This window comes from Artibeus jamaicensis, unplaced genomic scaffold (assembly GCF_021234435.1).
Source record: "Artibeus jamaicensis isolate MK-2021 breed Jamaican fruit bat unplaced genomic scaffold, CSHL_Jam_final contig_464, whole genome shotgun sequence".
Taxonomy (NCBI): domain Eukaryota; kingdom Metazoa; phylum Chordata; class Mammalia; order Chiroptera; family Phyllostomidae; genus Artibeus; species Artibeus jamaicensis.
This window is the reverse complement of record NW_026521842.1, coordinates 6,019,780-6,033,120: the sequence shown is the minus strand read 5'-3', so window position 1 is coordinate 6,033,120 and position 13,341 is coordinate 6,019,780. Positions and strand designations below refer to the sequence as shown.

The 13,341-nt window shown below is 42.9% G+C and overlaps 1 protein-coding gene across 1 annotated transcript in view; it reads left to right on the top strand.

The window, feature by feature from the left end:
* CDH13 (cadherin 13) overlaps positions 1-13,341 on the top strand; it is a 1,059,406-nt gene that overhangs the window by 1,044,275 nt on the left and 1,790 nt on the right. Inside the window, exons 12-13 of the mRNA XM_037142446.2 lie at positions 3,567-3,800; positions 6,716-6,934. Coding sequence (XP_036998341.2) covers positions 3,567-3,800; positions 6,716-6,934 — 453 coding nt within the window. The remainder of the gene's footprint in view (positions 1-3,566; positions 3,801-6,715; positions 6,935-13,341) is intronic.

Here is a 13,341-nt window from a genome sequence, read left to right as displayed (position 1 = left end):
AACCACTCCAGGTCTCAGCCTCACCACACCTAAGACAAAGATGTTCTGGATCACTGCTCTGGACCTGCACCAAGCCCACAGCTGCACATCCAGCATCTACTGACCAATCTCCCCACCCCCCAGTGTAAATGGAGGTGCATTTCCCCAGAGTCAGGGCCATGACCATGATCAGATTCCCCAAGGGGAGCCCACTTCCCGTTCAGTTTAACAGCTATTGACAGGAATGTTGCATCTCTCCGGCGCCCCACCACCTTCTAACACCATGAAGAGGAAAGCCCTCCGAGTGCAGGCAGTCTCCCCACCTGTCTGGATGTGGGACTTCCTCTGACTTTTAAAGTATGCTCTTAGCTCCATATCACAGGGGTTTTGCTGATACTAAGGCTATTTTTTTCAGTTGAAATAGAAAATTGATGAAGGAGGGCACAGTCCCAACGATGCTTTGGTTCTGATATCTGGTTATGCAGAGTCATCCCTAGGGGGCTGGGGTTGCCGATGGGAAGGGGAAGAGGAGGGGTGAGGGATTTTTTGCTGAGTGCCAAGGAATTCTGGGAAGCTCCAACATTTCCTGGGGTCCCAGAACAATTGAAGCGAAATTGGCTTGAGCAGAACCATTACGTTTTGAATTACATTTGAATTTTGGATGGTGATTTTTCTCCATCCTGTGCATATAAACTGGGAGAGGCTCTTTCTCTGGGGATTTTGAGAATTCACTCTTTACCTTATCAATGAGAAAAACCAGCTAATTTTATTTGACTTCAGAAAAAGACATTACCAGGCTGGCCTGGGAATAACACACAGGGAATCGAGGATGGTAGCATAATTAAGTTCACAAAAAGCCAATTCTTATATTTCACATACTCAAAATGCCTTCTCATCCATTCCACCAAATGGCTTCATAACATATTCAGAGTAAAAAAGGATATAGTGGATTCCTCTGAGATACTCAATTAGTTCAATTAAAAGAGAAAAATAAGTTTTCAAGAAAGAAATTCCACCAAATGACTGAAGCTGCCACTAGATAACCAACTTCAAAGTAATTATGTGTTTCCTTTGAGTTCTTGCTCTTACAAAAGGTGATGACATGCCACTAGAAATAGCCATCCTTCTGCTGAGTAATTGCACTTAGGCTTCTATCTTAGCAGACATTTATTTAAATACTTACTCTGGAACTGCCTTTGGGCGTTGACGTTATCTAAAGTTCCACCAGCCCCAGTAAACAGAATGTGCATTCCCTGCTGCACGACTCACTGTTCAGTTCCTTCAAGCTGGTTTCTTCCCCCACAAGCAGAAACCTCTCCCCCAAAAGTCACCAATAACAATCTCCCTGCAAAATCCCATTGCTTCTCTCTACTCCTTATCATAACACATTGCCTCCTCTTCCAATCCATCTCCCCTGTGTCTCTGCAAACTACCGTCTGCTCTCTTAACTCGGGGATTTCTCTCTTCACCCACCTATCCTTCTCTACTTCCACCTGGGGTGACCTGATTTGCTGGACAGGTTTCAAGAGCATCCAGGCTGACAACGCCTCTGTTGCTAACTCAGCCCTGGCATTTCTCCTCGGCTTGTGAGCCCCTGTGCACAGTTGCACTGAAGATAAGGGTCGTTAGCACAATCAAAGCTGAACTCTTCTTTCTCCTCCCTACTACCTTCTTCTCCTCTTCTGGAGGCCTCACCTGGATGCCTAAATCAACAAAAAGAGACATTTTTTTTATTTGTACTGCCCACATTGCAACTCAATCATTGCTGGTCTCCAATGTCCAACATCTCCTATAAATGCCATTGTGTGTTTCTAAAAAATAAGTCAGATCAGATCATTTGCCCCTCCAGCGACTGCGTGTAGTCCATAAAATCAGTACAAGCAACCCGTCCTGCTAGTCAAGACTGTGCGCCCTACCAGACATCTCCATCCTCATCCCCTTACTGTCCTCCCACATGCCCTGCAGCAGGGGACAGCCTGGGATGCCAGGTGACTTTGCCTGTATCCACACAGGCCAGGAGCGAAGGCTGGGCCACAGGCAACGTGAGAGTTAGCAGAATGTCCTGTGATCCTCCAGGACCGTGTGTAAGGGAGGCTGTGATGAGCCACCGTGGCCCATTTCCCACTCGCCTCCCTAAGTCCTAAGACAGTATCTCATCACCTTCCAGGTTCTGATGAGGGACGGGGCTTTCTATCCGCCACTCTTAGGGTGCAGCTGCAGACACTGACACCTCTGAGAAGCGGCTTTAAATTGGCTCCCCAACAACAGGGTGTCCCCTCATTTGTGATGCAGCCAACTGCCTCCTTTCATTTTGGTATCACCTGCACAGGGCCGCCATTGCCTCCTGGTCCTTTGACTGTTCCTGTCAGTAGCAAACTGCCTGAATCTCTAAAGCTCTCATTGTTTCCTTGCCAACAGACCTGCCAGACCTGGCCTGGCCTTGCACTGGACGCCTGTGCTCTGAGCACGGATATTCACTACCCTTCCACATGATTCATAACCTGACTTTAAACTTAATGTGCGTTTCAAAAAATAAACGTAGGGTGAGATAAAATAAAATTAAACTTGTAAATCTGGTTCAGTGCAAATGAGGATGGGAGAAATTAAATGGAGCCAGACATTAGGTCAGTGCGAGTGCATAAAATTAAGAAGGGCCTCAGATCCTTTAGGAATAAGACAAATCCATACGCTGACTACTTATGGCCTGCAAATTTGGCTCTAACTTTCCTCATAGAAAATTCAGAACTATTAATGAGTGCTTTGTCCCAAGAGCAAGTCTCTAATGCGTAGATGATTAAAAATAAATTTGGAGGAAGGTAAGACATCATGCTGGCTCTTATTAAGATTAAACACCCCTTTCTTTAAATGGAAGACACTGCATAAGTGAGATTATACGGGTTTCTTAAAATAATGTTTCCTAAAATGAACACCATTTTGGGAAGTAGCTGAAATATTGAAAAAGTGAGACTTGAAGCACAAGACCCTAAGATTGTGTTATGATTGTCTCATCTGGCCCTGTAGCCAGCCAGTGGTTCCATTTCCCTAACTAACCCACCTTTCTTAATCTGCCCTGTGCTGCCCGGCCAAGCCCAGGCCGGCCCCCTGGGCACCATCAGCCTGGCCAGACCCTTCTCTACTCACAAAAGAAAACCCTGGAAGGGCTCTCTCCTCAGCCAGCTACCCAGTCAGTATAGAGGCAAAGAACACGGCCTTCTCTCCCGGAGACTCTGCCTTCCTGTACCAGCAATGTGTGGGAACACTTGGGTATTTAGATACAAGGTTGAATTTGGTGAGCAAGGAAAAGTCCATTCATTATCTCCATTCTTTGAGAGACTCTCAATGGGTTAATATGACCTGTGTGTTAGAAGCTCAGTGTCCTAAAGGAGAAGCCTGAAGAACATAAAGCCAAAGTCCTATATATGGTAACAGGCTTGGAAACCACTAACTCTTATACAAATATATGAGCTATTACTGTCCGTCCTTTTGAAGCCTGTTCATCATAAGGGACTCTGGCACTGGGAAAGCACCGGGAAAAGGTCCTCTTGCATGTGGTGGTTGTGTACTAACCTCGTTCCTTTTGCCCGTAGGCAACCCCCCTGCTACTGGGACTGGCACCGTGCTGATAACCCTGGAAGACGTGAATGACAACGCTCCCTTCATTTACCCCACAGTAGCCGAAGTCTGTGATGACGCCAAAAACCTCAGTGTAGTCATTTTGGGAGCATCAGATAAGGATCTTCATCCAAATACAGATCCTTTCAAATTTGAAATCCATAAACAAACTGTCCCTGATAAAGTCTGGAAGATCTCCAAGATCAACAGTAAGTCCAGTTAGAGATTCTGTAGTTATTCTGTGGCTTTGAGCCAGTGTCATTGACTTGGTTTCCTTTTCTAGACTGTTTCTCCTCTCCTACCCTCTCATGCATTCTCAAATGGTTTATTTCAAGTGGTTTATGCACTATTCATATTGATAGTTTTCCCTCCAGCCAATGAATACAATTTGTAAATATATTAAATATCAGTTCCTTACCACACAAGCATAAAAGTTGCTTTCTCTCCTCTTTTCTATACTGTACACAGTCTACTATCCACCCTGTACTGTGTACTCTACAGGGTGCACCATGTCATACCCACCCTATACCATACACTCTGTAGTGTACACTATACTCTATACCCTACATCACATGACCTTATCCTGTGTGCTCCATACTACCCACTGTATTCTGTACATCCTGCACTGTACAACTCTATACAGTACACCCACCCAGTCTGCAGCCTTCAAAAGCCGGAGTCTCTGCTTCTGTCTAAGCACATCCTGGCTCAGCTGTCTCTCCTCTCTCAAATAACTGCATTTACACCAAACTTCACAAGCACTGTGGAGAGATTTTCTGGGGTGTGCTTGCTGTTATAAAAGACTGAGGAGGAGAGAAGCACCAGTCCAGGAATCTGCAGGAAAGTTACCCTCTACTCCTCCAGCTTCCATGTCACACTGCAGACCTCCTCAAAATTGACTTAGTCCTTATAATGACCTTGACTTTTACTTTCAACTTTGATATCTTCTTTCATCTATCCTGTCCCTCATTTATGAAATTAGCAGGTAATGTCCCTTCCTACCAATCTTCCCATGTGGGCAGGTAGAATTCTGAACTTGGCCCAACATTTATCATCTGCCTTGTTAAGACTGAAACACCAGTGTATTGAATTATGAAGTATGCCTCCACAATACCTCACCCACTTTCCTCCACACCACTAACTTTGCCTCGCCTTGAAATGAAACCAAAAACCAGAACTCACACATTAGACATACACTCTGTCATCAATAATGAACTTCTCCTGCCATTGACCTGGTCAAGGCTCCTCTTCTTAGATCAGTCACAGAAATTTTGAGAGAGATGGGGAATTACCCATTTCATTAGGTTTCGAAAATGTTTTGTACAATTGTGCATAAAATTTTCTATTACAAATCTCATATGTATTGTTATGGCCTTATCTCACTTCTCATTCTATTAGTCCCTTTCTCTTGTTATTGATTCTATTTGCCCGTTTTTCTATTTTATCACTTTTTAAAAAACAAATGTTGTTACACTGGTTATTTTTAACTAAAACAGCCTTCTCTGGTTTGAGGAGTTACTGTTTTGATTTTTAGTTTTTGTGGGTCTAGCTGATTTGAATAATCATCACCAGTTCTTTCCAACTGGAACTTTTTTTTATCCTCACCTGAGGACATACCCACTGATTTTTAGAGAGAGGGGAAGCGAAGGGGCAAGAGGGGGAGAGGAACATCAATGTCATGTCAAAGAAAAACATCAGGAGTTGCCTCCCATGTGCTCCCTGACCGGGGATGGAACCCATGACATTTCGGTATATACAGAACGGCGCTCCAACCAACTGAACCCCACGGGCCAGGACTCCAGCTGGAACTTTCCTATGCATGAGGTCCTCCTACCTGAGCGAGACGGAAGCACGTTCCCGAGTTCACCTGCCATTTCACTGGGGTGGTTTGCTGCCTCTAACCTTCACCTGCTTCTGTTTTCACATCCTCACCCTCTGTTTTCCCTCCTGGTCTTATTCAGTAGACATGATGCCTTCTCAGTTCTTTTTCTTGTCCCCAAATTACTTTTCTGAACACTTAGCATTGTCCATCCCCAGAAAGGGGCAGTTTAAAAACAAGCAAACAAACAAAAATCCCTAGTCCTCTGAGTGATGGAAAAGAAAGTAGCCAGCCCTGGCTGGGTAGCTCATCTGGTTAAAGGTTGTCCGGATATACCACAGTTGTGGGTTCAATCCCGGTCAGGATACATATAGAAATAACCATAAACAAATAAATAAGTAGAACAACAAATCCATGTCTCTCTTTTGCTCGCTCCCCTCCTCCTTCCCTCTGTCTGTCTCCTTCTCTCCCTCTCCCCCTATCTCTCTAAAATCAATAGATTTTTAAAAAAGAGAGAGAAAATAGCCTGAGGCTAAAATGAGTGGCCCAGTAGGGTGGCCACTCTGAGTGCCACCCAGGGGCCTGGTAATGGCAGAGATTCCCAGCAAACATGGGCGTACACACCCAGGCTCCATGCTGTGGACTGTGCTGTGGCTCCCACCCAGGTCTAGGGCTGTGGGCTGGGGACAAGGAAGATGACAGAGCCCGTCCCTGTGGCAACACATAGGGTCCTGCCCATGTGTAAAGTGAGTGGGATTTTCTTTTGGTCCGAGAATTTATTTTGATTATTTGAATTTGCATTCTTATATAAAAATGCTCTGAGCTGATAATTTTTTCTCTTTTTTCCAGTTTTGTTGGAAAAGTATAATTGACAAATAAAAATTGTATATATTTAAGATGTACAATGTGATCATTTGAGAATAGACTTTTGCATTATTTTTTCTAGGTATTGAATATGATTTTTGTGAAGATGGCTTTATTGGCATAATAAATTTTCAGGGAGAGGTTCTTGATAGTCATTTTCACAACACTGATTATGGTAACACCAAACTACAGCCCTCCTGGATGACGGAAGCATCCTATCTGTACAGTTCAGTATGGTAGCCACCAGCCACGTGTGGTTGCAGATACCCAAAATGTGGCTGGTGCAATGGAACTGAATTTATATTTTTATTCAGTGTTAGTGAATTTAAGTGTAAATGCTCTCTCGGTTATGAACAAAATGCAACGCCGGTTTTGTGTGTTCCCCTGTTTCCTTTGGGAAGGTCCGACCCCCTCTCACGAAGGCCCCCCTTGTCTTCATAGATACGCACGCCCTGGTAAGCCTTCTTCAAAATCTGAACAAAGCAAACTACCAGCTGCCCATCATGGTGACAGATTCAGGGAAACCACCCATGACGAACATCACAGACCTCAGGGTACAAGTGTGTTCCTGCAAGAATTCCAAAGTAGACTGCAATGCCGCAGGGGCCCTGCACTTCAGCCTGACCTCGGTCCTGCTCATCTCCCTCTTCAGTTTAGTGTGTAAGTCGGCTGACTCCAGTGTGTGCACATGTATGGAAACTGACCAAAGCCTTTTGTCCCCAAAATATTTGTCCCAGAAGAAGCATTTCTTTTTCATTTATATCTTGATAATAGAAGGGGTTACACATAAAAGTGCTCCAGCTAATGTGGAAAGCATCTTAACACCCCTCTGGCAACCTGAGGAAGTGTGCAAAAGCACGCTTTGCTCCCCCAAGACCAGGCAATGAGACAACTTCCTGCATGTGCCACTGAATGTGAGTGGATATGGACCTGCTCAGAGTAGTCCGCTGCTCGGCCAGGGCCCTGTCTCTCTCTGCACTGTGCAGAGTAATCTTTCTCAAGGTTAAAGTAGCTACTATACCTTTTTAAGAATGGTCATGAGAATTCATGTGTGGCAGTTGGGCAGTAGGAAAAGAGGTAAATGTATAATTCACACATAATTTTCACTGGTAATGATGGCTATAATATAATGAAGCATTATTTTAAACAAATTATTATGCCTAGTAATATAGACATGAGCATAAAATGATTAGATATGTGTATCAAATATTTCCTATTCATGGAATATTAGTCCAATTTTAACTTTAGCCATTATTTACATATAGTGACATTCAAAAAGCCTTTTGACCCTCGGTATTCACGTTTTGACAAGGATATTGATGTAATTGTAAATTAGGAAGTCAAGAAATTGATAATTAGAAAAAATAACTGAAGTTATTGTATCCTGGCGACAACGGTAAGTCAGGTCAACAGGAAATCACACATTCCATCGTGGGAAATGTGCTGTGTGTAAAGCTCTGTGCTGGGCCAGCGCCCTGTGGGCAGCGCTAAGGAGGAAAAGCCCTTATAATGAGAAGTGTCTCATAAGGGAGGAAGGATGGAAGGAAGGAAATATATATTCCTCTCTCTCATTCCTATATTTTTTCTTCTTTCTTCTTCCTTCCCTTTACTTCAAGAAATAAAATTACAGATAAAGGTGTTCTTTTCCCCAGTTTTATTTCCTGTTCTCTCTCCCCAGAGACAATAGCTATTATTATATATGAGTTAGAGTGCGTCCTGGCACTGCTTTATACTTTTGCTACCCCCATACACACCATGTATAGTTCTAGTGTGTGCACTTAGGAAAACCTTATCTAATTTGTGTTATGTTGAGCATGATGCTTTGCATCTTACTCTTCTTCCTTTCCCCACTGTATCTCCAAGATTCATCTATGTTGCTGTAGGTCAGGAGTCGGCAAAATTCTTTCCATAAAGGGCCAGGCAGCAAACATTTTGGGTTCTGTGGGCCACATCAGGTCTCCATCACATGTTCTCTCTCGCTTTCTCGCTCTCTCTCTCTCTTTTTTGCTTCATTCTTTTCTTCTTTAGCACTCTTTAAAAGTGTGAAAACCTAGTTTGAGAGCCACACAAACACACTGAGCCCCACCAGCCATAGTTTACCCCTGTGCTAGTTCATTCATTTTAACTGCTGGAGAGTATCCTGTCCCATGAAGATGGCACAGTGTATATTCCTCTATCAACAGATGCATTTTGGTTATTTACAATGTTCTGCTATGACCAACTCTATTCTAGTAACATCTGGAATCTGTTTTCCAGTAGCTTCCAAAGTGAGTACTACTAGCCCGGTACAAGGTTCTAGGAGAAGTTGGAATTCACATATAGCAGGGTCTGGATAAAGAAATAAAACTGCCTGTGTCCAAGTGTATGTGTGCTTGCACACATTATTATGTATGCACATGTGTGTTTCATGTGTTATATGTGCATGTGTGTGCACAATTATGTGTGCATGGAGAGAAAAAGAGAAGATCATGAGTAGCTACTCACACATCACTGTCTATAATCCCAATTATACAACATCAGATTCTCGATGGCATCCCTTTGAGGAACTAAGGCACTGCAGGCCACAGCTCTCCTGCTCACTTATCACTACCTAGACTGCAGTGAGTTTTTTACATGGAGACTGCCTCCCTCTGTTTGTTGAAATGCAGATTCCCAGGCTTGTCCAACCTGTGGAACCAACATCCCAAGTGACAGTAGCTCCCAGCACAGAGACCCAGTGTTCCTATGGTTTTACACAATATTTTATAATAATACACACGTGTGCTACTATAAATCCATTCAGTACAAATATTATTAAGACAATCTGTTTAAAATACCATATTTTGCCATGTATAATGTACACTCATGTTTTTGGCCAAAACTTTCAGGAAAAAATTCTTCATTTTAATTTTTTAATTCAATGTTTTATTTATTTATATTTAGATACTTGTTTTTTACATTATAAAGGAATTTTAGCATTTTTTAATATTATGGTACAAGAAGTTTTATATAACAAATAATTCTAAAACACAAGAACAAGATACAAGGTATTTCAGGTACTACCCCTGTATAATGTGCATCCTTATTTTTCCATCAAAAATTTGGGCAAAAAAGTGTGCATTATACACAGCAAAATATGGTAAAAGGAATATAAATAGATGTGACAGTATTTCCTTCTTACAAACAAGGGGTTTTCTTGTGTCCCCTTCTTTGGAGACCCCTGGCCTGTAAACATCAATAATGAATGAGCAGGTACCCAAAGACTCCACTTCACCTTTCTCTGCTGAGTTCTTATATCACAGCCAATCCAAGGCAGAGGTGCCAGGGAACTCCTAAGGCACTCATGTTATTTTATGCTCAAAATATTGTCATTGAGAAGAGACAGGTGCATGTACAATACTCATATATCTGAGAGATCAAATGTGTTTTTTGTTTTCACCTAAATGGAGAGCCATCCTGTCTAGCAGCAGGTGTTTCCCCCACTGTAGGTACCAGAAAGTAAAGCCAAAATCATCCTCACAAAGGCCCTCTGAGTCTCCTACACAGACAGAAATGTGCTCGGTTGACCTTTCGGTGTTTGGCACCACAAGACAGGTATTTTCAGCTTGAAAAACAGCTTAAGAACAGGTGTTATCACTCACCTATTTGACTTCAAATAGAACCTCAGTCTGCCTCTATACAAAAGGCTCAAGATTACTTAATATTTTTCATTTGAACATTAGAGATGCCTGCCAAATGTAACAATTTTCATTTTATCATATACCTAGCCCAAGATGTTCTTCCTAACCAGAAAGTCATGGACCTAATAAGACCCCAGAGACTGGGTCAGAGCCAGCGTGAATAAGTAACCAGGGGGTGGGGCCCATGGCTCACACACTCCCTCGGGACAGCAGGAGTCAGTGGTCAGCGGCCATCCCACCTGCGCTGCTGTGAATATTGACAAGAGGCTACACACGGAAATGGGCCTCAACCATTAAACAAGGTGGGGCCGGGAGTGGAAACTAAATTACAAAGTACAGGGGTAAGACACCTTCCCAATGCAGCCAGACTCCTTGAGAGAAATCTGGGGTCTGGTAGAATCTGTTTGATGTTTCTGTAAAGGAGGAGTTGGCAAACTATGGCCTGACGGCCAAATACGGCCCTTCCTGATTTCGTACAGAAAGTGTTATTGGAACCGGCCATGCCCATTCATTTTCATATTGCCTATGGCTGCATCCTGCTACAGTCGCAGAGCTGAATGGTTGCCACAGAGACCATGTGACCCACTAAGCCAGAAATAGTTGGCCCTTTACAGAAGAAGTGTGCTGATATCTTTAAAGTGTTGTTCATAAAATTGCAGTGATCACATTATATAACATGGGGAGGAAAAAAACAGGTTTTCTCCTCCCCTCAAAGAAGATTCAGATCCAGGTAGACTACCGTTAATCACTGGTAGTTGTTCTGTGGCCTTTCTGTCTATTTCTTCACCAGCCTGGCGATTTTATCCCACTTTATAGGTGAGAAGACTCATAGAGGTCCCATGTCAGTAAGCAGTGAAGCCCACACTCACCATTAGACCGCAAAAAGACAACAAAAACCTTCCAGTTCCTTATGATGCTGTAGACGGCTTTACTGCAACTAAGAACTGAACCCAGAGAGCTGCACTTCCCTCTTTGACACCTAAAAATAAAGGAGATGAAACTAATGACATTGAAAGTAGTAAAAAATGTAAACGAAATGATCTTCGCTGCCCATTCTGTTGTTTACATCCCGTGTTGATGACACTGAGGGATGCATCGCTCTCCCTGGCCCGGCCCCTGACTGGTGGTCTAGGGGGCTCTGTGTGGTGTGACAGTCAAGTTCAAGGAAGAGTATCGCCCTATGGCCTTTTATCCATTCTCTTAGGTTTAACTAATTAACAATGGTAGGAATGTAAAAAGACAGATCAGATGGCCCACATAAACAAGTACCAACACTAAATGCCTGTACTTTGGGAGGAGGGGGCATTGAACTGTAAGCTTAATCACAAGAAAGAAGTTTAAAGAGGTGGTTAACATGAGCAAAAACATATATGTTTTTTAATCTAGTGTTTTTTAGTAAGGTATTATTTGCTCTCCTCACCCATTTTAAGTATACCGACTCTACATAACTGTACACACTACAGTCAAAAAAGTCTCCTTATAGCCCTTTGCTATTGATTCCCTCACCCAACCCAGACCCTCACTGATCTGCCTTCTTTAATTATAGTCTTGTCTTTCCTAGAATTTTCTTTTTTTTAAGATTTATGTATTTATCTTTAGAGGGGAAGGGAAGGAGAGGGAGAGAAATATCAATGTATGGTTGCCTCTCGTGTGCCCCCTGCTGAGAACTGGCCTGCAACCCAGGCATATGCCCTGACTGGGAATCAAACCCTTGACCCTTTGGTTTGCAGGCCCGTGCTCAATCCACTGAGCTACACCAGCTAGGGCTCCAGAATTTTCTATAAATGGAATCACACAGTCCACAGTGTGGAGCATAGCACTGTTTTGTTTTCTTTATTGTGCAATGTGTTATGAATGGAAGCAAGGCCCGGAGAAGCAGCACCAAAGCGAGGTGGAGCAGGCGATCTCCTGCCTGGGGCTGGCCCCGAGTTGTGCTTTGCAGAGAAGCTGGGGTCCCTTAAAGTGGCTCAACTCCGCGGACCCTGTATGTGCCATGCATGCCTGAAGCTAAGAGCTTTACATAAATTATGTAGACGATCTCACGCAATCAATGTAACAGCTCGAAGAAGTAGAATCACTTATGTTATCATCTAAAATTGACTTAAAACAGGGACTGGTGACTTTCTAAATTAGTGGGTGTTATTCAAGCAAAAGTTTTTCTGTTTTTCTCAATGAACAGTATTATTATTTTAAGTTCTTAGTACCACACTGGAAAGTATTTTTAAATAAAAATTAGTGATGCCATTTAATGTTCTTCTTACATCCTTCTTCAAATGTGAGTGAATCTACAGGATATAATTCACTGCAGCCAAGTAACCAGAGAGTGTGAGGGAATGGGGGCAAAGGCAATAACAACTCAAGTGCGATGAAGGAACTACGTGAGTTCCGAAGACTCCTCGCTGCAAAGGAGTTCACTTGTCCAGCAATATAAGGTCCTTGGCATTGCACATAACAACCAAAAATTGCATCTAAATTAATTTCTTAATTTCCATGGCCCTTTCTTTTAAAACAGATTTAACCCTTACCCTTCTTAATATCGTCTTGTTTGTATTTGAGTCACATTCAAAGACTTTGTATACAATTTAGAAATCCTGCTTTAAATTTTGCAAACAGATGAATGACAGGTTCAACCTCGAAAAGCAAGGGAGTGCAGAGTAGATGGATGAGTTTTAGGTACCGATCTGCCCCTCAACACATTTTGAATGAAAGGCCCAAGCTCTGCAGAGTAACCCATTATAGTTCCAGCGATCAGTTTATTCCAGAATGAACGGCACTCACATTACATCGTAGACTGACCTTTCCACATTTCTGTTTCCTTGATATTAACAAAAGATTTGGTGGTTCTCTGTACAAATTCAAGATATAATAATAATGAAGCAAAAATGTCAGAGACTGAATTATTTCCACCCATGCTATTATTGGGCAGAAGGAACACCCTGGCACAACCTAGAGAATAATTGTAACTTTGGCAACTTCAGAAAACTCTCATAAGACAATGCAGGCCATGAAGATGCTGAAGTTGCCATGAGCCAAATACAGGCAGCTTCTGGAAGCTGGAAAAGCCAAGGAAGTGGCCACTCCCCCAAGAGCCTCCGAAAGGAACACAGCTCTGCTAACACCTTGGTTTTAGCCCCGTAAGACCCACTTTGGACCTCTGACCTCCAGAGCTGTAAGAGAATAAATTGGGGTTGTTGAAGCCAACCCAAATTTTGTTTGTGGTCATTCATTACAGCAGCATGAGGAAACTAATACACAATGTCTGAAGAACTACCGCTAGGTAGTTCTTGCTTTTGTACATGACTATAAAAAATATCTGGGACAATCATCAGTCTCTAATCTACCGAGTCCACCCACTTGTTAAATAGCCACGCTCTGGGCTGATGTGCAAGAGAGAGGGCTCCTTGGTAG